Below are 27796 nucleotides of genomic sequence, written 5' to 3'. Positions count from 1 at the left end.
GCTGTTCCGGACAAGGGGGAACGGAGGCCAGGGGCCAAAAGCAGAGCAGCACGTCGTGGCCTTCCTGCCTGTCTGGGCGGGTGGCTGGGCGGTCAAGGCCAGGCAGGGTCACACCACGCAGGTGGCAAGGAAGCTCTGAGCACCTGATGCTGGGACACTGCCCTCCTGCTGCCAGTCTCCCCTGCGGTGACGCCAGCATGAACTTCCTGAGGACCCCTTGGCATGGCCCAACCAAAGCCCTAACCCCAAGTTCCAGAGCGCTTGCCTGGCACTCAAGGCCTTTGTGGTCCGGCCCTGCCCGCCCCCGGGCACAGCCTGTCTCCCACCGCTCTGCCCTCCCACTGGTGCCCCAAGTGTGTCACTCCAGGAATTACTGGACCGGGGACACTCACCGCTCTTCCGGCCTCCGGTCTCCCCCTTCTGGGCTCTTCTCACAGGGCAGCGTGATCAGCCCTCGTCTCTCCTGGCTTAGCACCTTCATCCCTCCCCCTGCTGCCACAGTCCTGGCCCTGCCAACCCCAGCTGCCCTCCCGCTTCCCTCAGCGCCCTCAGCTCGCGCTGCGCCGGCCCCGTCCTCCCTCCCAAGGCCGCGGCTTTCCTGCCTTGGGCTGCTGCACCTGCTGCTCGGAGCACCTTCCTCAAGTCTCTGTGTCAGTTCTGGATTCCAGGTCCTTCACGCTTCTACTCAGACATCAGCTATTAAAGTCATGTCCCCAGCCCCTCCCCCGTGGCCACATTCCACCGTCACCCTGTTCTCTTGCCTTCACAGCACTTATCGCTACCCGCACTACTTATTTTATTGTCCGTCTCCTCTCGGGATCCCCCAAGAGCACGAAACACAAGGAGGGCAGGGCGCCCATCCTGCTCGATGCCGCGCCCTGCCTGGCACAGGACGCGGGTGTCGAGCAGCCCTCTCTGCAGCTCCGGTGGGTGGGTGCCTGCACCTCCCCTTGGCCCTACGAGCAGCTGGTCGACACCTTTCTTCTAAGCCGCCTTCGGTCCACACCCCTCAGAGCGGAAGCCAGCCCTCCAGCCGGGATACTAGCAACACGGGAGCCTTGCCCGGAGAGCAGATGAAGATTTCATCTTCCCATCTGACAAGGGACACCTGCTCGAGGCGGCCAGGCCTCAATATGTTTTAATGAACGCTTCCTCTAGTCCCTAGCTTCAGAACCACGGCATTACAGATGAACCGCTCTTCGTCATCAGCGGCTCGGCAGGAGTGGGGCCTGCCAGCTGGGATGGATGGGCTCCTAAGGCTGGGCCACAGTGGGAGCTGGAGCCGGGGAAGGAGTGGGGGTTATGCAGGCAGCCCTGGAGTTACGGCTCGTCTGCAGCCCGTCTGCTCACTGACGGCGAGCCTGTGGGCATGGTGGCATCCCCATTTTATGCCTGACTGCCTTCAGCGGCGTTGATATCTGCTATAAGTTCTTCATATGAAAAATGAGGCGAATAGCTATCAATAATGCTGGGTAGGGGAATAAACGACCTCACAAGCAATTGCTCACAGAGCCCTCGATTCCTTTCTAAACAGCTCTCGTATTCGCCCGGCCTCCACGCCCGGCCCTGGCCTGGGCTCACCCACGGCATCAGACCCACAGCCTCCCTGCAGCTTTGACCATCAGCCCCTCCTCTTCCCTGCCGAGAATCAAACATATATTCTGATGATCTCTCTGCTCAAAACTCTGAAGCCCCAAGACCTACATGATAAGGTTCAAATTCCTTGGCCTGGTTACAGAGGACATTAGTAGCTAGTTTCAGCTGCCCATCAATGCTTCCCACCCCGCTTCTCACAGTAACTCGGGGGGGGGGGGGCGCCTGTGAGCCAGGCCCCGCCAATCAGAGCAGCCACTCCCTGCCCCACGGCATCGCCCCAGAACGGGCAAAGGTCCCAGGCCCAATGGTCAGAACCTTCCCTGAGGTTTCTGAGCTGTGGGCTGAGGTGCTGGGATCTGGAGTTGACCTGCTGGGGCCATCTTCTCCCCCGGGGAGAAGGCTAGCTACAAGAGGGAAGAGACTGAAGTCAGGTCAGACCAGCAGACATGAGGTGACCACGGAGGGAGAGAGGCCTGGCAGGTAGAGGCGTGGCCCTGGGCCTCCTCCACAGCTGTTCCTGCAGGTCTGTGACACCCCTGCCCCCAGCATCCTTACCTGGTCAAAATTCAAACAGAACCACCCGTGTTTTATACAAACAAAACAAATGTGTTTATGGAAAGTCTGAAGCCTGGGTCTCTCCTAGCCTAAAACCCTCTTCCAGAGAGGAGTGACCCCTGGGCGATGGAGACAGCAAGGGGCAGGAGGGGGCCTGCCAGGTGGTTCTGTTTCTTGACTGGGGGACTGGTTGCTGGGAGGGTGTGGAGTGGAAAATTCGCCAAGCTAGCGGGTCTGTGCACTTCTCTGAAGTAACCAAGACAGAAACTGCCCCAGGCTCCCCACTGCCCAGCAGAGGCCTGAGCTGAGCAAGCCAATAAGAACCCACCCCCGTGACCAGGCCACGGCCACCCCACTCCAGAGCCTGCGGGCCACGGCTGTCCTGACAGGCCAGTATTTACAACAGTAATAATCACGAAGACTGGGGACAGCCGCTGAGGTTTGTAGCGCAGCTCTGCCTACACCGCATCCCTAGAGCCCTCTGTGGTGAGGACTAGCGCTGCCCTATTTTCCAGATGGAGACACACAGTGCAGTTTCTTGCCCCAAATCACACAGCAATTAAGCGACAGGGCCAGGCTGGAATCCAGGCAGCCAACCTCAGAGCCCAGGAGCTTCTGTGCGGGTTGTGGGCCTGGAATGTCCCTCTGGGGTCCCACCCGCCTCCCTCCACTGCCCACACTGGCCTGGGCACCCCTCGCCCTGCGTGTGCCCAGCGAGGGAGTCCTCAGGCGCAGGCCGGGCCGGGCACAGGGCGGAGGACGTGTGACCACGAGTGCGTCTGCTTGCCGGGCACCCTCCTCTCGGGCTACGACCACCAGAAGCTGACCGAGAAGCTCAAGTCCAGAGCCCGCACGTAATGCCAGTACTTCACCGGGATGAAGAGGATCTCTCCCGGAGACAGGATGCAGGACAGGAATGGGGCCTCGGCAAACCTGGGGAACCTCTCCACGTCGGGATTCTCCACGTCAACCTGAGGAAAGCGAAGGAAGTCACTGGCCTGCTCTCAGAGACAGGGTGTGGAGGAGGGGAAACGGCGGGTCACACCGGTCCCCCAGGCCTACCTGGCTCGTGTTGTGAAGAAGGTGCGTGTCATGAGGATACAGGGCCTCTGACTCCTGCGGGGAGTACAGCCGGATGTACTTCCTGCCCATCACCTGCACGGAAGAGAGCCGCCCTCCTCAGCAGATGCCCGGCCGCCCCGGCCGCCCCGCGCCCGGCGCACACGCCAGGTGAGGAGCAACTGCCTTCGCTACCGTTGCTAACAGGCCTCGACCATGGCGCCGCTGTCTCAGTGCCGCACGTGTTATTAACTCTAAGCCTCAGCAGAGCCCTCCGAGGTGGTTTATCCTCTCCCCCCCATTTTACAGGTGAGGAAATGGAGGCACAGAGAGGTTAAGTGAATGGCCCACGTTCACAAGGCTGAGAGGCGGTCTGGCTCCCGGCCTCTCTGCTGCCTCTGGGGACTGGTCCCCGGGCTGGAAGAACACTCTCCCTCGTCAAACCTCTCTGCCTACGACGGAAGGTGGTTTTATAACAGGTGCCCCTCCCCTTACAACACACAGGCACGTGCGTGCGCTGCTCTGTCTGGGTCTCAGTAAAACCACCCACTGGCTGAGCAGCTTCCCCGTATTTGGAGAGAGGATTCTGGCAGGAGAAGCTGGCCTGGTCCCGATGGACGGCAGGGGAGAGGCAGCCGTCGGGGCACTTGCTCCGTCCTGAGATGGCGCCCCGGCCCTGCTCTGCCCTCAGGAGGTGTCCGGGAACCCAGGCGATGCAGGAGCCATGGCTGGAAGCCGCCCCGACCAGGCAGAGGGCCCCACCCTGAGGCGGGGTACCTTTTGTTTCTCTGTTTTCACTTCTGTCCACGTCCCTGTCAGTGGTTCATCTCTTTAGTGTTTAAATGTGGACAATGCGGCCAGGCCGCGTGTGGCTGGGCCAGGAGGAGGGGGAAGGCCGATGTTCTGAGCAGCTCCAACCTGGGTTAGGAAGTTCTGCTGGGGGTCCTGGTGAAGCGGGGAGACGGTGCCTTGGGGACCGAACCAGGCGTTGATGGTGATCTCCTCTTCCTCCCCGGCGCCCAGGCAGCAGTAATCGGGGATGCTGATGTCCTGCTTCAGCTCCGGGATCTGTAGGGCCAGAGCAGACGCGGGGGGTTAAGACCAGGCCTGTGGGACACAGCAGCCTAGAAGTCCACTGACTCTCCCGGAAGGCCGATACACACTGTCTTCTTGTGTAATAATATGACTGTAGCCATATTTTACTGTATAGGAGTTTAAAAATCAATTTTAGAAAGTAAATATATAATTGCTAGGGAAGGGTTATAATTTTATTTTCAGATTTCTTTCCATGTCATATGCATTTTAGCTTGGTTTCCTTTTCTTAAAAACCTGATACCACTGCTTTGTACCTAAAAATAAACCAGCTTGCAATTTTCTAATTTTAGAACATCAAATTAAAGAAAAACAAAAAGAAAATGGGACTGAGTAGTTAATGAAATCTCTGAAAGGGAAGATTTTCCAAACTTTACTAATGGTAAAGCAATCACAATTGGTACATTTAAGATAAGTTACTTAATACAAAGATGGGGAGTAAAATGGGAAACATTTGAACTGTGGTAAAGGAAGGTTAATGTAGAGAGTGCATACAAAATAATAAGGAAAAATAATAAGGATCCCAATACATAAGGTATACAAATAAGAAAAGGACAAAAACCAGATCATACATAAAGATAAATTAGATATAAAGAAGGGTTTCAGTCTCATTAGCAATAAACATTGCCACCATTTCCCACTGATCAAATTAGCAGAAGCTGAAAAAGTGGTAACACTCAGTGGTGGTGAGGATGTGGTAAAGGGGGCACCCTCACGCCAGGCTGCTGGTGGCATCAAGCGATGTGGTCAGGACTTCCCTGCTGGCACAGTGGTTAAGAATCTGCCTGCCAATGCAGGGGACACGGGTTCGAGCCCTGGTCCGGAAAGAATCCCACATGCTGCGGAGCAACTAAGCCCGTGCGCCACAACTACTGAGCCTGCGCTATAGAGCCCGCGAGCCACAACTACTGAAGCCCGTGTGCCTAGAGCCCGTGCTCTGCCACAAGAGAAGCCACTGCAATGAGAAGCCTGTGCACCACAGAAAAGAGTAGCCCCCGCTCACCACAACTAGAGAAAGCCCACGGGCAGCAACGAAGACTCAATGCAGAAAGAAAGAAAGGAAGGGAGGGAGGGAGAGAGAGAGAGAAAGAAAGAAAGAAATTGGGTGAAAAAAAAAAATTGGTTTAAAAAAAAGAAAGCGATGTGGTCAAGTGTGGAAGTCTTAAAACCATTCATGGACTTTGACCCAGGTGAAAGTGAGCTTGTGCTGCTCCTTTGTGTGGCGGCGTCAGAGGCCTCCGGGAGGCTGTGAAGTTAGGGCTCCCGGGGAAGGACGAGGGCTGTACGAGGAGGTGCGGTCAGCTGACCTGCCCCGGCACCGTCAGTGACCATCTCTAATGAGATGGACAGGTTCTTCCTCGATTTACGATGGGGTTGTGTCCCGATAAACCCATCGTAATTTGAAAATATCGAAAGCTGAAAACACGTTTGGTACACCTAATCTGCCGAACATCATTGCTGAGCCTGGCTTGCCTTAAACGTGCTCAGAACACTTACATTAGCCTACAACTGGGCAAAATCATTGAACACAAACTCTATTTTATGGTGAAGTGTTGACTACCTCACCCAATTTATTGGATACCGTACTGAAAGCAAAAAACAGAATGTTATCTGGGTACAGAGTGGCTGTGACCGTATCCATCGTCTCCCCTCATGATCGTGTGACGAACTGGGAGACCCAGCCCAGCATCACGAGAGAGTATCGTAAACACACCACTAGCCCAGGAAAAAAGCCAGATTCAAAATTCAAAGTACAGTTTCTACTGAACGCATATCACTTCGGCACCACCATAAGGTTGAAGAATCCTAAGTTGGGGACCACCTTATACTTTAAAACGGCAAGTACCGTGAGTCCCCTCACGTTTTCTTATGCCCCACACCTCCTCACTTCCCGACCAGACCCGCAGAAGGCAGCTCCAGGGCTCCACTCCCAGGGCCCGTGAGGAATCCAGCCGCCCCGAGGGAGGGGCTGGAGCTGCCTTCTGCGGGTCTGGTCGGGAAGTGGCTTCAGCCAGGGTGAGTGGTTTCTTCACTCTGAGACTCCGGTTCTTTCCAAATGGGGCCAGTCCACACAGCCCTGCCGAGCCCCCAGCCCCCAAGACTGCCTGCTCCGCCGGCAAATGCTCGGAGGCTTTGGGAAGTTAAATAGAAACTTAACTTTGGTTCCCAAAAGGTTGCAAAGGGGACCCACTATGCTAGTTTACTCAGGTATTTTCAGACTGAGCTCTCGGGGCTGAAGGGACACCTGCAGGTGGACTGGCCATTACTTTAGTGCAACAATCGCAGGGGGCGGCTGGAAAGTTCTCCCTGCGGGGAGCCTGGGCTGTTCCGTACTTTTAGAGTCTGTCTCCAACAGCCCATGTAGAAATGCGGAAATGCTGCTGTGTCCACTGCTTTGGGCTGACAGAGAAGTTCACAGTCTGAGGTGCCCTGTCCTGTGGGGCTCCCCAGCGAGGGGCGAGACGCCAAAGGCCTCTGGGAACTGCCTGCGTCTCCCCTGCCAGGCTCGCTGTCACACCACACGGTTTCTGGCTGGGATTACGCCAGCCTCCAGCCCTGGGGGATGCTGAGAAGCTGCCTGGTTCCTGGTGACATCATCAGGTTTCCTGAGAGGTGACTGGTTGACCAGACGGTGTCATCAGAGCCACTGGCCAAGGATTCAGAGACGCCAAGAGGAGAAACCATCTTAGACGTGACTGATAACTTGAAGGCAGACCAAGCACAGTGGCCAAAATCTTCTGAAACACAGGGTCGCTGGGAGGGGAGTCAGTAAGAGGTTTTGGGTGGGGCGACCCTGAGCTTCGTGCAGGCAGAGAAGGCCCCAGAAGCCACACAGAGGCTGGCAGGCCAGGCGGTCCCTCTGCGCTGCATGATGGCCCCAGGGCTCTGGCAATCCCCAAGGTAGTCTGACAGCAGAGGAGAAAACCCACTTCTGGGGTCCCAAGACAAAACGCCTTCAAAGTCTTCGATTGTCATAAAAATAATCATGTACTTTGCCTTCTACTTCTAAATGTGCTTCCTCGTGTTCTAGTAAAATGGCAATTGGCTGCTCCAAGACAGGGAGCCAAGATGACCTGTGGCTTCCAGGGGCCCTGGGAGGCCGAGCCCCAGTATGACGGAGGCCAGGGGATAGGACAGGCCGGTCTCTTGAGATCACGTGGTAGGGGCCTGATCAACCTGAATCCCCCTTTTCTTCACTTAGCAAGAGAGGACAGGACTCAGGACCTACGAGTCCTCACATGGGGAAGCCTGGGCAAGAGAACACAGCCCACGTGGCCCCATCACCTCCTGCCCCCCTGTAACTTTGGACCTGCAGCTCCCGGAGGCTGGCACAGCCCCAACTGGGGCCCCCTGGTCAGGACAGGGACCCCAGCTTCCCACTGGCTGTGGTCCTGACCCCGAATGACCCAGGTCTTCCCTGTTCAGGGCACAGACGCAGCCCCTGACCTCGCCTCCCGCCCAGCACTGCCCCCTCTGGGCAGCTGTGGCATCAGGCCTGGCCAAGACCACATCTGCCAAGTCCCCCCCGATGCCTCAGCTCCACCTAACGAGTGGTTCCGGGTCCCAAACCTAGGAGTCTTCCTGGGCTGCTCCCTTTCCCTCGGTCTCTGCACACCCACCACGTCAGGTGCCGGCAGCTTACACACATCCTAACCCCATCTCTCCACGCGCGGCGTCAGCTCTCCCTGGACCGCTGCAGCAGCCTTCTAGCGGTCTCCCTGCTTCCACACCTGTCACTTCATCTCCTCCCCAGACAGTGCCGCAGCCATCCTGGAAACACTTCCCTTCACATTAAGAAAACCATCCTTCCTCCAGCCCTGATCTCCCTCTCAGGCCCCATCTGCCACTTCCCTCCCCTTCATGCGCTCGGCTCCGGCCACGCTGAACTCTCCTGCCCCTTGAAGGTGAAAGTTCACATCTGCTGCTCTCCCAGCTGGCACGGCGCTTGTCATGTCCTTTTAGACACAAGAAGAAAATAAAATGGCAAGTTGATGACGGGGATAAAATACCCACAATGCTTACGGTTGACAACTAGCTTGCATCCAGAACATATATAAAGGATTCCTAAAATTCAAAATAAGAAGACCAACAACCCAATAAAAAAAAAATGGGCAAAATATTTGCCATGTGGCTGGGTACCTACTGCTCATCTTTTGGGCTGCTGCTGAGACATTACCTCCCCAAGACCCCTTCCCTGACCATCGGATGGAAAGGGCACTTGCCCTGCCCAGCCTCCTTTGTAGGGTACATTTTTCCTTTCCTTCAAGGCGCTCATTACCCTCAGATACACGTGTTTTTCAGGTCCACGGGGCAGGAGAGCAACTGTCTCCTTTGTCCCGGCGTCCCCAGGGCAGGGTTCAGTGCCGGTGCACAGGGGCCTACAAAGCAGCCGTCTCCCGCCAGACATCAGGGTCACAGCCCCGGCCACCCCCCAAGTACAGAGTGAAGAGGAGAGCGGGCGATGAGGCAAGGGGTGGACGGAAAGCCCAACTGTCCGGTCATTCCCCAGGGTGAGCCCTCCTCTGAGCGTTTCAGCATCCTAACCAGACGGCTTTGAAAGCACAGGATGCAACCTGATTCACGCTACACTTCACTTTGTTCCGTTTTGTTTGCATTTAAAAACAAAGTCTCTGTTCTTCTCATTACGAGGACTGTACGTACTCATTATAGATGATTTGGAAACCGCAGAAAAGAGAGGGAGGAACCCCCTCGCCCTCTCACCCCCCGCAGACAATCCCTGTTCACCTTCTGCGGCCTTTCTGCCTGTCCTTTGCCAACTCAGCTGCGGCCATCCTGCACATCACTGCACAGCCCCATTTCCTCACTCCCCACGAGCCAGACGGTCCCGGTTCCCGCCGCTTCCCCAGCTCTGCATTTGGTGGCTACGGGCCCCACCTCACGCAGGTCTGGGTGACAGGTGATGCTGGTGCCATTGATCTGGGTGCGGCTCAGGATGGACCCTGCACTCTAAAAGCCAGGATGCTGGCGCTGTCTGGGCCACACCTGGACAGTCTCAGGGGAGGATGTGTGACGGAGAGAGAGCTAGTGCAGCCTGCCACTGTCCCTCTTCTTCCCCTGGGCGCTCTCCGTGCATCCCCCGGCTCCCATGTTGGATTCTCCTGGAAATACCACCTCGGAGTGGGAACCCTCCGGCTCACAAATGTCCTAGGGCTCCTCGCTGTCTTGGCCTGGCCTTCAAGGCCCTCCCAGCTTGGCCCCAGCCCCCCGTCTTCGGCTTCCTGCTCTGCTTTTCTGACCAAACCCTCTCACGCCGGTGGACGCGCCCAGCACGGGGATTCGTTCTGCTCTCCGACCCCGGCTCACGAGGCGCCTCTCCCTGGGACTGGCCTCGGCCTTGAGCCCTGCTCCTCCCCTCAGCTCCAGCCCACGGCCCCCTCCTCTTTCAGTCTCCACCAGTTCGTCCTGAGGGTCTTCCATCCAGCCGGTCAGGGTAGCCAGAGGAGTGGAACCCGGGCCCTGCCCCAGCGCACAGGCCCAGGTGCGGGGAGCCTGCCTCGTAAGCAGACGATTGAGGGGTGGTTAGGGCGGCTCCAGGCCCTGCCCAGGGGACCCTGTGAGTCAAGGTCGGCGGCAACTTGCTCATTCTGGGTCAGGTCAGAGCCTGCCACCCTCACCTGGGGGACCTGTTCCTCAGTTCCAACCACACCCGGGCTTCAGGCTCCATCCCCCGGGGGCCAGCCTAGGGCCTGCTCTGCTCCCCTGCTGCCCGCTGGCGAGTAGGGCATGGGCAGAGGCACAGGGGGCCTCCCTGCTCACCGCAGGGGGCAGTACCACTGGGGAGCAAACGAGGCTGCGACCCCTTTCCAACCCTCTGGGGCCAGCGCCAAGGAAGGGAGGTGGGAGAGGGTGAGAGGGTGAAGGGTAGAGGGGCTCGGACTTACCTGGTCAAAGAGCTGGTGCTGAGCAAGGTACCCGATGTCCTTCGGCTACTCCATGGGAGAAAAACCAGAGGCGACACAGAAAAGCCCCGTTAGTCGCGGGACACCTCCTCAGAGCTGCCCGTTTGGCTGGCTCTCAGCCCCCTGCCCTAGGCGTCACCTGCAGGGCCCTCCTCTCCGGCCTGCTTGGTCCCCCTCCTCTGACCCGGGGGCGAATGTGATCCCTCACCAGCCAGCAGGACTGGGCTGATGGGGGGACTGAGGATCCGGCCCTGCCTCTGCCCTGAGTAAGTCACCCTGAGCCCCGGGGCTCAGTTTCCTCAAATGAAACATGAAGGGGCTGTACACACATAAGGATTTTTTAAAAATAAAAACGGAATCATACAATATGTATTACTGTGAAGTCTGCTTTTTTCATTTAATGATATATCATGACTACCTCTTCAGGTCAATACAGGCATACGTGACTCATTCTTTTGATGGATGCATGTTTTATAGACAGGATGCATCATTATTCATTCAACCATCCCCCTGCTGGTGGACATTAAGGTGGTTCTGCCGCGGTGTTTCAATAAACAGCCGAATGCTCTGGTCCTTATGTTTACATGCTTCCAAAAGGAGAACAATGCAGTCAGGGAGTACGTGGATTTTAAACCTCAATAGCTTCTGCCACCTTGTTTTCCCAAATGTTACATCATTTACACTCTCACCAGCAGTTAACGTGAGAGTCCGCTTTCCTACATCTGCCTGCACTGGAGATGATCATTTTGTGAAAATTTCTACCAATCAGATAAGTGAAAAGATCAGTGCTTTACAAACTGCGCTCCCCGACGCTCAGGGGTTCTTTGAAGATGCCCGAGGGCCTCTGCAAGGGTCAGATGGGGGCGGGGCAGATGGGACGCTGGGCACCACTGACCCCAACTGCGGCCAGAGTGGCCAACAGGTATCAGGAAGACGAAGACACCCAGGGCCCTCACAGTTAAGAAATGACAAAATGGTGCAGCTGCTTTGGAAGACAATCTGGCAGCTCCTCAAAAGGTTACACACAGAGTTACCATCTGACCCAGCAATTCCACTCCTCATATACACCTAAGAGAAATGGAATCACATGTCCGCACAAAAATGTGTACGTGAATGCTCACAGCAGCATTTTTCATACTAGCCAAAAAGTGGACACAACCCAAATGGCCGTCCACTGAGGAATGGACAAACAAGATGCGGTCTATCCATCAAAGGGATAGTATTCGGCCATACAAAGGCACGGAGGACTGGTACGTGCTACGACAGAGATGAACCCTGAAAACATTATGCTAAATAGAAGAAGCCAGACAGAGGTTGTCACATATTATATGATTCCAATTATGTGAAATGTCCAGAACTGGCAAATCCATAGAAACGGAAAGCAGATTCGTGGTTGCCTGGGGATGGGGGGAAGGGGAAGGGGATATGGGAAGTGACTACTAATGGGTATGGGGTTTCTTTGGGCTGACGAGAATGTTCTAGAATTAGATAGTGGTGATGGTTGCACAATCTTGTGAATATACCAAAACCCACTAAATTGTAACCAAAAAAAACCAACCAAACAAAAAAAACCTCCAAAGCACAAAGGGCCTGAAGTGGGAACCTTATATCCAGCCTGCCTTTCTCATGCTGGCCAGCCTTCTGACCACAGGCCCTTAAAGAATGGTTTCTTGACTCCTCCAAAACCTCCCCTGGCGACACATGGAAGTTATTTGCCCAAATGTAACGCGTTCCCTCCCTCCTAAGTATTAGGGGGCAGGAGTCAAACGACACACCTCATTCGCGATGTACTTGCTGATGAACTCACTGACAGTCATGAGCGTCTGGGACCACTCCTCGTCCGTGTACCTGGAACCGACCTCTACCGGGACGGTGCGGCAGCCGGCGGTTTCTTGGATGTACTCCAGACTATTCGGGAAACAGGGATCGGCACTGCCATCGTATGCTAACACCCGCCGGGTGCCCTGCTAAACGTGCTACGCTGGTCTCCTTTCATTGGCACAAACGCTCACGAGGAGGAGGAAGACCCCACTTCACTGCTGAGGAGACACAGGTGCAAGAGAGGCGAGGTCACTTGCCCACCTGGCACTGGGCAGCTTTGCAGATACAACCAATGAATCTGGTTCTTGCTGGGCGGCTCTATTTCCCTGCTTGCCTAGAGCCTTTCAACCTCTCTCTTTGCTCACCCTGTCACAAGCAGAGAGATCTTCTTTGGGCCAGTGGCGGGCAGTGCAGGGTGGTGAGGGGCCTGGGTCCTCAGCTCCGGTGGCCTGGTGCCGAGTCCAGCCCTGCCTGTCACCCACCAGGGGACCTGTGGCAAGTCCCTTCGCCTCTCTGAGCCCTTGTTCCCCGTTTGCAAACTGTGGGTGATGACACTGCCCGTCACACAGGAACCAGGGAGGGGACAGTGAGGGAAGACATGGCACGTGCCCGCCTTGCGTGGTCAAGCACACAAGTCTCAGCGGGAACCACTCCCTCCGCAAAACCACTGCCACAGACAGGCTGGCTCCATCCACCTGCCTGCGACACGCCTCCTCATTTCAAAATTAGGCACGGCTGTGGCATCATGGCGACTGTCCAGCTGCCTGATCTGACCTCTCCACCATGAATCTGAGGAGGGACTGGAAACAGACATGAGGAGAGAATAAACACAGGAGCCCTTGGAGCCCACGCAGAGCAGGTGGGGCTGTCTTGGGTTCTTATTTCTACTCTCAAGGCTCAGGGACCCCTAAGAAACTCCACAGAATTCCTGAGATCCTGCAAAACTGCATAATGGACTTAACATTGGACTTCCACGACGCACTCCTTAAAAACTGCTTAGGGCCGGCAAGCTGTAGAAGGTAAGAATCTTATAACCTCTGGCATCGCTTCAGAGCGCTGTGCCTTTAATGCGTGTTTAACCCCTCGGCCGTCCATCTCGCTTCACTGCCAGTGAAGTGTCTGGGGGGCTGTATTCACTTGGGGATGATGGGAGGAGGAATTTGGGGGTCTCTGGGGCTGCTAAATTGGGAAGAGGAACCGTACCGCCCTCAGCAGACGCCCACCTCCACTTCTTCATGCACGGCCAGTGGTCGGCCACACCTTCCAAGATCACAGGCCTCCCTGGATCCAAAAAGTGCTTCCTGAAATGCTGGAGGGATGGACAGTGAAGCCGGGGCACCGTTCTTTCTGACGTCATATCTGGAATCGGAACGTGGTCATTCCTTGCTTTCTGTTCAAAATTAAGACAAAACAAGATGGCAACAACTGCAGAAAGGCCAAAATTCGAGGCATTCCACTAGGAATTTGCATCAATGGTAGTAAGACAGCTGAGGTGTCATTAGTAACAATAAGAAGTTAATATTTATTGTCAGTTTTACTGCTGCTACTGTTACTACTGACGTTTCACGACATCAACATGTTTTTTTCTCTACCGGTTCATTTAAAATATTTGTTTAATTATAAAACTAATATACTGCTTTCATAGAGGAAAACTTAACTATCCCAAACTCCACCATCTAACATACAAGGATTCTTCTCATTACTGTATGTTCCTTTCCCATTTTGTTCACACATATACATCTCTGATCCACTCTAAGATTCACAATGAATAAGCAACTCTGCCTCTTCTGTCCAATCATTTCTCTAAAGTAGTTTCCATGCTGCCACCCAGCCCTTGCAATGTCTTGAGTGGCTGCCTCATCATTTACTTAACCACCTCCCAGCTGAGGGGCCTGAACAAGTTACTGTCTCTGAGCCCGTTTCCCCATGTGTTAAACCCCGCTGGGTGACGAGACCCCATATGTAAAGCACCCAGCACTGCCGCCGGGCACCTGTAGGCTCCCTCTGCTGGACCCCAAGCCCGTGCTCAACATTCACGCAGTGGCGGCAGCGACAGCTAACATTCTTCCCTGCAGGCGATGCGCGAGGCCTTGTATTTGCCTGTTCTTTTCTCGCTGTCCCCAAAGTAGACTTTTACTTCCCTGTACTCCCTTGTCAAACAGGCCTTCCCTGACCACCCTGTCTGAAGCAGCCTCCCCACCTTTCTCACCACCTGGGAGAAGACATTCTTTTACAGTCTCACTAGAATGTCAGCTTGAGGACGGGGTCTGGACCACGCCCTTGGTTCCCGGCGCATCTGGGCCACCGCTGGGGCTCAATAAGGCTGCTGAGCAAAGCCCTTCCTACAGGCAGGGGAACGGACGTGGCACAGAGCAGCCAAGACACTGCCTGAGGCTTAGGCAGCGGGTGGTGGCACAGGAATGTGAACCCAGGCAGCTGCCTTCAGAGCCTGAGCTCCCACCCCTTTAACCATATGCACTGCCCCAGACCGCGAACACCACCCTGGCCATGAAGCCACCGCCATATCCCTTGGGACAGCCCTGGCCTGGGCAAGGGTGGGTGCAACCCCTGGGCCCAAGGGGACAGATATTTGTCCCTTGATCTGCATGTCTGCCTGACCCTCTGAAAGGTCCACCAACACCCCATGACCTTGGCCCTGTGGCACCCTTGGCAACACTGGGTGTTGTATAAAATCTCATTTGATAATTTCAGAGCCAAGAATGGCTGCTTTTTTTGTTTGTATGTTTAAACCAGAGGTGAGGTTGAACATTTCCCACATGTTTGTTTAACAGATCTGTTTCCTCCTTGTGAACAGTCTGTTCGTGTGTCTGCTCTCTACCTCCTGGGGCCCAGTTTTTTCTTTTTTCTTTTCCCCTGTTGATTTGTATAATTCTTATACAATAAAGATATCTCCTCTGTGACAGCTTTGCTACAAATTTCTCTTCCCTGTTTATAGGCTCACTTTTTATTTCAGTTACATGCATGGTGTGTTTATGACATCCATTTGCATTATTCTTATAGAAAAATAATACTCACTGTAGGGAATTCTGAAAACAAGAAAATATTTAGAAAAATGTCGAAAACACCCCATAACTCCCTTACCCAGTGTCCAGTACAGTCTCGGTCTTTTTTTTCTGGGGGTCAGCACTCTGCTATTTTAACAGATAAGGAAACTGAGGCTCAGAGGAGGTGACTGACTTGCCCAGAGGTACTGTGAGTGGGTCTGCGTGTCAGTGCTGGGATGTGAAGCCTGAAGAAACCACCCTCAGTATCTGTGGGGTATTCTCTGGCACATGCACTTAAATACCAGTGAGGACACGGTCAAGTATCTAAAGGGCAGGACCAGTCAGTCACGTGAGTTGTAGTATCTCATCCAAACTCAGCAGCACAAAGACAGACGCAGACAGGAAAGTGGGTGACACTTCAACCAAGGGGCCAGGAAGAAGCTGAAAGAGAAGGGCTCCCGCTGGCTGCAAGGCTCGGCCACACAATCCCTCTGAGCCATTTCTCTCAGGAACCACAAAGCTTTTACCCTCCTGCTCTCCCCAAGGGGCACTGCTTTTGCACAAACTGAGAAAAAAAAAAAAAATTGAGACAAGAGGCTGCTCCATTTCCAAATCAATGGAGATGCCATTTTTCAACCAGAGGGGTCAGCATGCCAGGGGCTTCACCCCAGGGGAGAGCTGACCGTGACTTCTAGGAAAACAGGGCTGATGGATTTTGCTGGGTGTGGTCAGTGGCGGTTGCCCACCCCCCTCCCCCCCCACCGCCCCCGGATACCTTTAAGCCGAGCGGCTCCTGGCTCGGGCCGGGGGCGGGCCTTTTTCCAGAGAGCAGGTGCTTCTGGAGGACGGCAGTGACTTTAAGGAGGATGTCCCCGAGGATGGCCGCCCCCATCAGCAGGCCCATGTCGCAGGCTTTCAGGGCGGCGGCCACGGAGGCAGCGTCCCCAGGCGGCGCGCACAGACACACGGCTTTCAGGAGGCAGCTGAAGGCGTACACCCGCCGCCAGTCCTTCTCCACGTGCTGCCAGGGCCCTGTGTTCAGCTTCTCCCAGGAGTAGTCGAGCAGCACCTCGCAGGTCTGCAGACACTCTCGCCTCCTGTCCCCGTAGAAGAGCTCGGCGGCTTCCTGCAGCAGCAGCACCACGCTGCCCTCCACCTTCTCTCCCAGCTCCAGCTTCAGCTCCTCTTTCGTGCGGGGCAGGAGTGCCCAGAGGGCCTCCCAGAGCGCGCCTGGCCCCGCCATCGGCCCAGCCGGCTCAGTCCGATGAGTGCTGGGGGGAAAAATAAGTTACAGCAAAACACCACGTTGTATGTGTACATGTTTACAGTTCTACATTTTCATAAAATAAGACTGGGGGAAAACAAGCTAGATCTGTGATGACATCCAGCGGCCAAAATGTCAACAAATGAAATTTTAAATATATATAAACTATTTTCCTAAAAAAAGAGAGAGACCGAGAGAGAGACAGCACGCACAGACCTGGTCCCCTACAGGTTCCCAAGGCTTCCGGACTTGTCCCATGTAACACACATCTCATCTGCACTGATTCTTCAACAATGGTCTTCTCCGCCCTGTGAGGGCAGGGTCCCTATCTGTCTGGTGTCACCACTGCATCTTCAGGGCCTGGCATAACACTAGGCACACAGTGGGCACCGGACCTGTATTTGTTCAGAGAGTAACATGTATTGTTCTTGTCTGGAATGCCTCCAACACCCCTCTTCTCTGGCAACTCCTATCCAGCCTTTAAGGCCCATCTTAAATGATCCCCTATGTGAAGCCTGCCAAGATTCTCCGACAGTGTTTTGGGTTTGAACAGCCCTTGAGCTTCTTGCAGAGTCAAGCTCATAGTTGGCACTCAATTACTACTGAAGGAATGAGATCTTAACGTCTCTGGAGGAAACCTGGAAATACGTAAATCCTATACAAAAAGGTTTATCACAGTTGGTGTCTTTAGTGACTTTAGCCTGGACATTATATATAGATGGCAAGCCAGTCTCTAGGAATAAGTACTAATACGTGAATAGGTTCTACTGCTCACAACTTATGGTGATTTATTTGCACTACAATGTTGTAGGTATTATACTAACAGCTGCTATATGCCTCATCTCATTTGATACTAAGAAATAGGGACCATCATGCTTTTTGCAGAGACTGCTCTATGCTGGGGGTCAACAAACTTTATCTGTAAAGGGTGAGATATCAAATATTTTAGGCTTTGCAGGCCATACAGTCACTGCTGGTACTACTCTGTCACTGTAGTGTGAAAGCAGCTTTATACAGCATGTAAACAAATGGGCACGGTGTGTCCCAATAAAACTTTATCTACAAAAACAAACTCGTGCTTTAAGCTCACCAAAGCCCATTCCATCTTCTTCCGGGGCACACAGTTAGACTCCATTTCTCATTTGCAATTAGATGTGACCACGGCACCGTGTTCCAGCTAATGAATGGAAGTGATGTATGCCCCTTCCAGGCCTGGTCCATAAACACTTCCTATGTGATCCTCCACACTTTCCCTATCCACTGGCTGGAAGCAAAAGACTCTGAGGCCTTAGGGGATGGCAGAGCCATAAGATAGCCCCCCAACTAGGAATATCCATGCTGGAATGCTTCGGGAGCAAAAAATAAACTTGTATTGTGTTTAGCCACTACAGTGTTGATGATGCTTGCTGTAGCAGTTATCCTGCCCTGAATGAAGCAATAACTTCCTTCTACTATTGAGGAAACAGATGGCAGAGAACGTAGTAGAGGGTATTTGTTGAGTTCTGGTGGCTCAGAATCCTTTTCTCTTTCTTGACAACATACTTCCATCTCCTTTTGAGAAATTCCATCATACCCACTGAGATCAGTCTGGTGGGATGTTGCCAAGGGGTGGGTATGTGACCCAAGCTAGACAATGAGTTGCCTCCTTTGAATTTGAACTTTAAGCAGGTCAACTTGACCAGAGATAGCTGACATTTCAATTTTGTCCTAGTGGCAGTTTCTGGACCAGACTATTCTTGCTAGGGTCTCACAATTATTGTCCGCAATTCCTAGGATGCAGAACCACTTTAGTTCTTGTCTTTTCCAAGCCCAGTTCTCCAGCTTTCCATCGATTCTGTGGGCCCCACAGTCTCCCAAGAAATTTCCTCTTGCTTATGTCAACCAGGGTTTCTGTGGTTAATAATAAAAGAACCTTATTTGACCCTTAAAAGTAACTGACACTCAAGAGCCACTGGTGGATGGTGAAGGCAAGAACGAAGACATGCCTGTGATAAAGCCCCATTACATGCTCCACTTCTTGTGAGGGAAGAAAGTCACCCTAAGGTGCAAGAGAGCCCAATGATCCCTGCTTGCTGTTATGAACACTCTTATCTAACCCCCTTAAGTATGGGCAGGACCTGTAATTTGAGTGGTAGGCAGAATAATGTCCTCCAAAGACGTCCACATCCTAATCCCCAGAACCTGTGAGTATGTTACCTAACATGGCAAAAGGGACTTTGCAGCTGTGATGAAGAATAAGGGCTGTGAGATAGGATTATACTGGATTACCTGGCTGGCCCCAACCTAACACAGGAGTCCTTGAAAGGATCTTTCCTGGCTAAAGTCAGAGTCAGAGGGAGACGTGATTACAGAATTGTTAGAGAATGCAATGTTGCCAGCTCTGAAGATGGAGGAACGGGGTCCCAAACCAAGGAATGTGGGTGGTCTCTAGAAGCTGGAAAAGGCAAGGAAATGGATTCTCCCCTAGAGCTTCCAGAAGGGAATGCAGCCCTGCTGAGACCTTGATTTTAGTTCCATGTTTAACTTCTAACTTATAGAACTGTAAGCTAGTAAATTTTTATTGTTTTAAGCCATCACGTTTGTGATAATTTGTTATATCAGCAATAGAAAACTATTATTACTTGCCTATTATAACCAACAGCTGTGTAGGTTTGGTATGTGTAGCTATTTACTTTTTGGTCTAAGATGGCAAAAGTGACGAGATGCCACTTCTGGGATCAGGTCACATAAGACTGGAACTTCCATCTTGCTGCCAGTCTCTCTCTACTGCCTTCTTGGTTTGCACGCATCGATTAAGCAAGTGGCCCTGTTGCTTGGAGGGGCCCATGTGGCAAAGAACTGAGGGTGGCTTAGAGTCAACAGCAAGCTAGGAACTGAGGGCCTCAGTCCAGCAGCCCTCCAGGAACTGAATTTTGCCAACAACCACAGGCACTTAGATCCTTGTCCAGTTGAGCCTTCAGATGAGAGCTCAGCCCTGACACCATAACTGGAGCCTTGTGAGAGACCCTGATGTAGATGACCCAGCTAAACCCTGTACAGACGCCCAACCCACAGAAACAGAGATAATACGTGTGTGTTGTTCTACAGTCACTAAATTTATGGTGATGTGTTACGCAGCAATAGATAATAAACACTCCTACCAGATTTCCTGGACACGCTGGGACTCCATCTATAACTCACACCAAAGAACAGGAGGAGAAAGCATGGTTCCCTTTAGCTCTAATGTGTGTGAAGACGTTAGCAGTAGGTAGAGAAACAAAGACGTGTGAAGGATGCTAGAGATATGGTCCCTGAGGGTGCGTCGGACAAGCCATTCCCATTGCTGGGCCCCATTTCAGCTCACTCCGCACCAGTTCAGGAATATTCAGTATTCAGCAGACAGAATACTTGCCTCATTTCACCCCCAGAAAGACCCTACAAAGCTGATAAAGTACTTACAAAGCGTTTGCTGTAAAGCCAGGAATGCTCCAAGCACTTTATATACACTTCTAATTCTTACAGAAACTTTAGGTATTATCATCTCCATCTTACAGATAAGGAAGCTGAAGCAGAGAAGTTAAATGATGTCCCAAAGCAATTCAGCTAGTAAGAGGTGGAGCAGAAATTTAAAACTCTAGCAGTCTAGCTCACAAATCCATGATCTTATAAATGAGGGACCAGAGCCACAAGATCACAAGCCAGCACACGATGAAGCTGCACATCCGGGTTAACTCTCAAGAAAACTCTGAGGAAGGAATTATTATTCTCCCCATTCTACAGATGAGAAAATCCTATCACTTCACATAACAAAAGGGTGTACATTTCTCGCTTGTTACTATTTTTGAGGTGCCTCTTCCTGGGCCTGTCCTAAAGTAAGTGCAGTAATTCAGAGTTTTTCTCAGTTCTGCAGTCTATCCCCAGCACCGCTTTCTAATTGTATTTGTTCCTCACCATACTGTGAAGCCGACAGGGGTGTATGTGATCATTTCCCTTGCAACCCCACCCTCCTATTTTGCTGATGAGAAAACTAAAGTCCAGAAAAAATGAAGTGACTTGACCAAAACACACCACCACAGTCAATCACTTGTGCAGAGACAGAACTTAGATTATGCTCAACCTCAGGGCCCTTTCGTATGTGCCATGTCAATGCTCCATGTTTTCTGGGTTTTTTTTTTTTTTTTTTTGCTGTGCCATGCGGTTTGTGGGATCTTAGTTCCCAGAACAGGGATCAAAACCGGGGCCCTGCAGTGAAAGCGCGGAGTTCTAACCACTGGACTGCCAGGGAAATCCCAAGGCTCCACGTTTTATGTACATTATCTAACGTATCCCTCACAATTCTACAGTGTGAGGTTTTACAGATGAATGAAGTGAGAGTTGGGAGATTAAGCAATTTGTCCAAAACTTCACAGTAAGTGGCAGTGTCCACTCAGACACTCTTCATGTTCGGGCATGAGGACTGCATCAGCTTTTGGAGCTTTGGATCCCAGCTCAGTCCCTGGTTCACAACGGATATCCTTCCCAGCTGGCTTACTGCATGACAGGACTCAGAGAGCCTGAGTTGCCTGGCCCAAGCCCGCCAGGATGACTTCTATCTCCAGCCTCCCAGAAGATTCATCAATGTCTTGTGTTGGTCTCGTTAAGAGCTTCACAGTGTAGGGCTTCCCTGGTGGCGCAGTGGTTAAGAATCCGCCTGCCATGCAGGGGACACGGGTTTGAGCCCTGCTCTAGGAAGATCCCACATGCTGCGGGGTAACAAAGCCCATGCGCCACAACTACTGAGCCTGCGCTCTAGAGCCCACGAGCCACAACCACTGAGCCCACGTGCTGCATCTTCTGAAGCCCGCGTGCCTAGAGCCTGGGCTCTGCAACGAGAAGCCCACGCACCGCAACAAAGAGTAGCCTCCGCTCGCCACAACTAGAGAATGCCTGCGTGCAGCAACGAAGACCCAACACAGCCAAAAATAATAAATAAATAAATATATAAAAAAATACCATACTAATATCAATAAAAATAATAATATATTAGAAAAAAAAGAGCTTCACAGTGCAGCCTTCCAGCATGGTCTTATCCACTAGCCACACGCAAAACAGCACGTGGACCCACGAGCTGGCCTTCCTGGGTGGCCTCAATGCTCATCCCCTGAGTGTCGCACATGAGTCTCATAAAGCAATTTTGAAAAATCTCACCTTGAGCGTGCGAAAGGCCTCAGAGGCCTCATATTCTGGCTTCTCACAAAGTTCTACAAAAAGGCCTCCCAGAAGATGACTTATTTGCCTTAATATAAAAATGGCTTCTGCTGGGGCCTATGTACCAACTTTGTAAATTGGTCTCTTAGTGGCCTTAGAAAATAGCCTCCTGGAGGGTTTCAAATGGGCTATAAACCAGTTCCCTGGGATGCAGATTTTAACCTTTGTAAATTGGCCTCCCAGGGTGACCTTACAAAATAGTCGCTTGCAAAGCTCGCAAAGGCCTTACAAAGCCAGCTTCTAAGGTGGCCTCCCGTGGTGTTTTGCAAAATGACCTCCCAAGGTGGTCTCGTGTTTGGTTTTCATAAACCGGCCTCTAAGGAGGCTGCGGTGCTGCTTCGCCAGGTGGCTGTGGGGAGGGCCTCAGGTTGACGGCCGTGTGCACCAGCCTTCTGGGAGAGAGGGCCTCGAGCCGGCTGTACAGAGCAGCCTCTCCGTGGCCACATAAAATAGCCTGAGTAATTTGTTTTGAATCCAGAGCTCCTCAGTGAACGCCTTACAACAAAGCCTTCAGAGAGACTTATGCTGACGCTGCACGACACAGCCTTTCAGAGGTGGGCGCTTCGGGACGGCTGTGAGTTCATTTTCAAAATGGTTTTCCAGGTTGCCTCTGTGTTAGCCACCTGAAACGGCCCTGCGCATCTCATGACTGATCTTAAACACTGGCCTCCCAGGCGGCCTTACAATAGCAGCCTGTAGCAGCCTGGTGAGGGGCCGCGCTGGCCACCATCCGTCTGAGAAGTCTCATGTATGGCTTCGTTCCATCGGCCTCCCAGGATCTTCCATGATTTGGCCTTTTCAATAGTTGCCGTATCGAACGGCCTTCCGAGGAGGAGCCGCATCGTATTACAGAAAAGTCTTCCAAAGTGGCCTCATGACCTGTTTTAAAGACTGGCTTCATTACATATTGGGCCCTTGTCTGAGGGCCAGGTGAAGCCTGGACTTCGTCTTAGTTGTACAAACCTATCTTCCATGATCCCTGTTAGCCATCTGAAATGGCCTTATAAGAGCAAGGTCCTTCCCCGGCTGGGTGAAACACCTTCTTGTCAGCTGTGTGAAACAATCTTCCAGAGGCGCTGGCCTCATGTGGGCTGTAAGCAGCAGCCTTAAAACAACCAGTTGACACGGCCTTCCACTGAAGGTCAGGTAGAGGCTACATTACGCTGCCTTTCTCAATGGCCTCACGTCCAGGCTTTACAAATCAGGCTTCCAGCATTCCCCACGCATTAGTCTGATAGAAAGGTTTCTTGACGATTGTATCAAGCAATTTTCTGGAGGAAGGTATCAGCCTGAGTAGCCTCATGGCCTGGCTTTACTGATTTGCTTCCCAGAGTTCCTCACTGAATTGCCTTTTTTTCTAAAAGGTTGTATTAAACGAACGAGGCTTCCAGATGAGGGAATCAAGGGTAAACTGTGTGAACAGTCTTTCAGAGTGGGACTGCAAACTGGCCTTTACATTGGCTTCCCAGGGCTCCACATAAAAGGGATAAGCAAGTTGCATAAACAGCCTTCTGGTAGGTATAGGTGGATTAACTACAGAATTTATCATACAAACCAGGATGCTATATATAAGCCTTTTATTTATTTAGCTTGGTAAAATATACATTTTTCCTTTGCAAAATTTTTTATTCTCATCATTTTCTCCAATTTTTTTTTTCACTGTTTGGAACTGCCATTTCTGCACGTAGGAATTTCATCTTACACAAGTTGAATACTGCAAGTGCTGATAGTACCTTTCAAGGACAAGTCACAACCTGGCATTATTCCAGGCACATTGAGACCCATGGTCCCCATAATCACAGGCCATATGAAAAAGCCTAAGTGGCCTTGTATCCTCACTTTAAAGTCAGCCTCCTAGGGGTATACAGGTATTGGCCTTAAAAGACTTCTTGTTGGTTACATAAGGCTTTTTTTTGAAGGGGGTGAGGGTAGAGGTGAATTGCCTTTTATAAAAGGTTGTATTAAATGAACAAACCTTCCAGAGGAAGGTCTTGTGTCCTGGCTTTGTAAACTGACCTTCCAGAGTGCCCCCTGTCTGTACTGGTCTCATGACATGAGACAGCTTTCACAGGAAGCTCAGGTACAGCCTGCATAGAATTGCTCTTCTCAGTGTACTGTCTTGGCTTCTTGCGTAAAGGACTGTTTGTTGGCATAGGAAATAATCTTGAAAAGGGGGTCAGACCAAGGTTGTATGAGCTAACCTCTCAAGAGTGGCTTTTGTCTTGGCTTTATAAACCAGCCTAATGTGAACTTCATAAACGGCTTCTTGCTGGTCATGTTAAACACCAAGGAGCCAAGTACAGGCTGTATACAACAGCCCGACTCAGGTCCTGACTTCGTGAATTCACCATCCAGATAGAGGGTATTATGTAAGCTGGCCTTTGGTTGGCTATTAGTTAACAGCCCAAGGGGGTTCATGACGTTTATAAAATAAAGCCTTCTAGGAAGCCACCGCAGTCATCCCAGAATTCTCTTAAGTTATCTTTAAAACTCTAAAGCGCCTCCCAGAATACATCGGCCTCAATCTGGCTTTCTGGGACCAGGCTGCCCACTCTTGTAACGAGCAGACGGTATCGGGCTGGGCCGTCGGTGTGGCCCCAACACCTGCCCACCTCCTGCCCCTGGATTTACTCCAACCTTGTTGAGCACGGTGACCCATCTTCGCTCAGAGTTAACCCCTATCGAGTTAGACACCCCCGTCCTCCAGGCGGCCACATGCACAGGGCCCACCGGGTCCCCCAGGACGAGCGGGCTGGGCGGGCTCTACGTAACCCACCAACCCTCCACCCCGAGGTCTCACACCTTTTCCCTCCCCGGCGCCTCCCCCGGGGCTTCATTTCCCTTGGTCCACATTTGGGGCCCGATGGTTTAAGCGTGCCCAGTCGGCCTAGCTCCAGACCGACAAACGGCGACTGGCCCGGGAGGGTCAGCCGGCAACCACCTGCCGCTACAAACACGGCGGAAATCGGAAGCCTCGTAAGTGCATTAGAGTCGCATCAACGCGACACCAAGAACCGCGCAGGGACACGACCGCCTGGTCTCACACATGCGCAAAAAGAAATGACTGGCGTAAGAAGTGCACCACGCACGCGCAGGGCCTTCCTCCTACCCGTGGAGGCGCTGGAGTTGACCGGCTAAACTGCGTTCTCAGCGCGCATGCGCTACCCCCGGTTCTTCCCCCCCCCCCCCCCACCCCCACCGACCCCCCCCCCGCCCCCACCCCACCCCCCCCCGCCCCCCCCCCCGCCAACAGCCGGCTCAGTTTCGCTGCTTTGAAGGGCCGCCCTGGGCTTTCCAAAGCGCACGCGCGAGACCGTCCTTTCCTGCTTCGCCCCTTCACGCTACGCCTGCGCAGTCCTCCCCTCTCAGCCCGGCCTCCCCGCTTCTAAGGAGCCAGAGCTGCACGCCCTCTCGAGTTGCTCAAACTCACCTGTCTCGAGTTTGGACAGTGTCGAGTCGTCGGAGGCCGGCGACGACTCTTCCTTCTGGACTGAATACTCCGGCTGTCTCCGAGTAGTCAGAGGCTTGCCCGAGGAGTATCGATCACCAAGGCGTGCCTAGAGGAACGCCGAGTGATCGATGCCGTGGCCCCGCCCCGCCCCGCCCCGTTTAAAAGCTGGAGGGTGGAGCGACAGCCTAGGCTTGGGCTTTTGCCTCAGTTTCTCTTACCAAGTGGGTAACGCGCGCGATTGCCTCTGTAACGATAACTTCGTGTACAAGGCAGCTTCACATCTACCATTTTATCTAATCGTACAACTAGGATTATTCTGTTTTACAGAGCGGTAAATCGAGGCTCAGTGAGATAAAGTGGTCAAATCCTCGTACTTTCGGAAAGTCGCAGATCCTGACTTTTCGAAGTTCACCCCCAAGTGCTGCACCCACGGCCTGTGGGAGTGAGGAGGACTCAGGGTTTCAGTACGGGGTGGCAGGCGAGGGGTCAGAGCCCTTACTTCTACCACTGCTAACTTGATGCTGAGTGGTGTGGGCATCACTGGGGGTTTCGGTTTTGAGCAAACTCCCCGTGGTCTCCAAGGACTGGGCCCTTTGAAGCATTGAACAGAGGCGATAGAAAGTTCTGCTCGTACTGCGTTTGGAATCCAAGTGGAAATAGGAAGGAAATTTATTTACTGGTGTTAAAGAAGAATTTATTTGTGACATTTGTTAAAGACGGTAAGGCAGACTTTATTCACTGGGACTGCTGCGATGGGAGGGGCAGAAGTGTTGTGACAGGGGAGAGAGATGGGGCACAGCTCTGAATACAGCAAGGACAAGTGGAGATTGATAGCCAAGGAACAGGGTCTGGGTCAGTGGATGGAAACTTATTAAGAGGAAACATAATGGGTAAGGGGAATTCTGGCTAAACCAAGGTCCCAGGTTTTTTGCTGATGGCAGGCGAGGGTGATAAGATATCAAGGGTAGAGGATAAGGATTTTGATCAGATATGAAGGGTAGGGGATTTTTGCTAAACTGACCCAGCAGAATTCTTGCTAAAACTAGACAAAGCAGATCAAAGACAGAGCCCAAGGGCAAGGTGTAGTTACAAAGAGGTCTCAGAAGAGTCTGACCAGAGTTAAGTTGAGGAGAGAGTCTTTGTCACTGGTTACCAGAGATGTGTCAGGCATTGTCTGGGCCCCCTAGACTCCTCCAAATCATGTAATTCTCTTCACAAGCCTGTGAGGTGGAGATTATCATGTCTTATTTACAGTCAAGGAAACTGGGGGAATTCCCTGATGGTCCAGGGGTTAGGACTCTGTGCTTTTACTGCTGAGGGTCCAGGTTCAATCCCTGGTTGGGGAACTAAGATCCTGCAAGCTGCGTGGTGTAGCCAAAAAAAAAAAAAGAAAAAAAGTAACTGTACTGTCAGGGAGACTGAAGCTTGCTCAAGGCCAATTCAGCTGATCAGTGGATCTTGGGTACTGTGCTAGCACCAAAGAAAACACACTGAATCAACTTACCCAGCCCTCACAGATCTCACGGGTAAGTGAGATTCACAAATATTTATTGAGCATTTACTATGCACCGAGCACTTCCAAGGTACTTTTAAAATATTAAAATTGTAGATAGTACTATCATAATTATCATCCCCAGTTGGGTGATGACAGCGTTGAATTTTACCTCAGCCCTGTGCTCCTGGGAAACAGTGAAGGTTAAAGGAAGACCCCTTACCCTTTTTTGTTCTGGAAGGGTACATGCTGCAATGAACCACCATTCCTCCTGTGACTTAGGGGGACTCATGGATGCCCACTTTGTTTACCTATGACAAGGCCAGCCACAGACCCTCCAAATCCCTGTTCTTTGCCTCAAAAGTAACTAGCTGAACTGCTTGTCTCCACCAATCATTCTGAGCAAAATTCCTGTGTGGATAAAAAAAGTGTTGCCCGCCATCAAGCCATCAGCTACTGTAGCCACCCCTACCGGTGCACCCTGAGGAGAATTCAGGATGGAGAAAAACAGGATACTGGCCCTCGATAGTTAAGATGCATATCAAAAGAATCATTTTAATGAGCCCAGACTCTTGCATCTTCCCAAACATAGAAAAGCAGTGAAATCATTAACTTGAGATGTCTGATATTTGTGATTAGCAGTAATCTTTTGCTGTTTGACTACGTAGGTTTTGTTTGTTTGCAAAAACTCCTATGTATCTAGGCTACTCCCTTACTTCTTTGGAACAGTTCCTATCTGAGAGTCTGTATGCTGGGCTAGAGTCCTCAGTAATGACCCCGAATAAAACATAGCTCTCAGTGTTTAGGTTGTGCATTTTTTTTCGGTTGACACTTTTTTTTTTTGGCTTACAGGATCTTAAGTGCCCCAACCAGGGATTGAACCCGCACCCTCAGCAGCGAAAGCATGGAGTCCTAACCACTGGACCGCCAGGGAATTCCCTATTGACACTTGTTGACTAAACTTTGGTTAAATTCTCTCCTTCCTCCAGGCCCCTGAACTTTGGCCCACTCTCAGCCTGAGCCTGCAGACAGCCCCTCCTGAGAATAGAGGGGCCTCAGGATAAAGCTCTCCCTGACCTCCTGTCCCACCATGCCTCCCTTTCATCCAACCTCCCAGTTCCTTCTTGCCTCGTTTTCTCCTCTTATAAAAGGAAAATTCTTTTGCCTAACCCTTGAGATGCTTGCAGAACTATGGTCACAGCACTGTCTCTGTTACAATAGCCCCTTTCCCCCTTTGCAATCATCCTTTCAAATCAAAGTCTCCCCTTACTAAGTCCAATTTTGTTTTTTTATTTGACAGTGAATGGGCAGAGA

General features: G+C 52.1%; 1 protein-coding gene and 1 non-coding gene across 2 annotated transcripts; one reads left to right on the top strand and one right to left on the bottom strand.

Moving 5' to 3' along the window:
• Positions 1-139: 139 nt before the first annotated feature.
• On the bottom strand, positions 140-25077 carry KDM8 (lysine demethylase 8). The gene is made up of 8 exons (XM_036825169.1): positions 24970-25077; positions 15825-16320; positions 13268-13434; positions 11999-12131; positions 10206-10250; positions 4129-4278; positions 3214-3306; positions 140-3122 (listed from the first exon to the last, which is right to left on the bottom strand). The coding sequence occupies exons 2-8, from the start codon at positions 16290-16292 to the stop codon at positions 2958-2960; spliced, it is 1221 nt and encodes a 406-aa protein (XP_036681064.1). The 5' UTR covers positions 16293-16320; positions 24970-25077; the 3' UTR covers positions 140-2957.
• Positions 25078-26263: 1186 nt separating this feature from the next.
• Positions 26264-26336, top strand: TRNAK-UUU. The gene has a single exon. It is a non-coding gene; the product is annotated as a tRNA-Lys (tRNA).
• The last annotated feature ends 1460 nt before the right edge of the window (positions 26337-27796 follow it).

This window comes from Balaenoptera musculus, chromosome 15, assembly GCF_009873245.2.
Source record: "Balaenoptera musculus isolate JJ_BM4_2016_0621 chromosome 15, mBalMus1.pri.v3, whole genome shotgun sequence".
Classification (NCBI taxonomy): domain Eukaryota; kingdom Metazoa; phylum Chordata; class Mammalia; order Artiodactyla; family Balaenopteridae; genus Balaenoptera; species Balaenoptera musculus.
Note: the sequence above shows the minus strand (reverse complement) of the source record. Positions and strands in the feature narration are given on the sequence as shown.

What these genes read in the sequence shown, in the direction of transcription:
- KDM8 (XM_036825169.1), bottom strand. Translation starts at nt 16,292, where the DNA reads ATGGCGGGGCCAGGCGCGCTCTGGGAGGCCCTCTGGGCACTCCTGCCC. An exon ending in CCGTGCATGAAGAAGTGGAG is followed by an intron (nt 12,132 to 13,267) that starts GTGGGCGTCTGC and finishes TTTCCCGAATAG; the next exon opens with TCTGGAGTACATCCAAGAAA. An exon ending in GCAAGTACATCGCGAATGAG is followed by an intron (nt 10,251 to 11,998) that starts GTGTGTCGTTTG and finishes CCCATGGAGTAG; the next exon opens with CCGAAGGACATCGGGTACCT.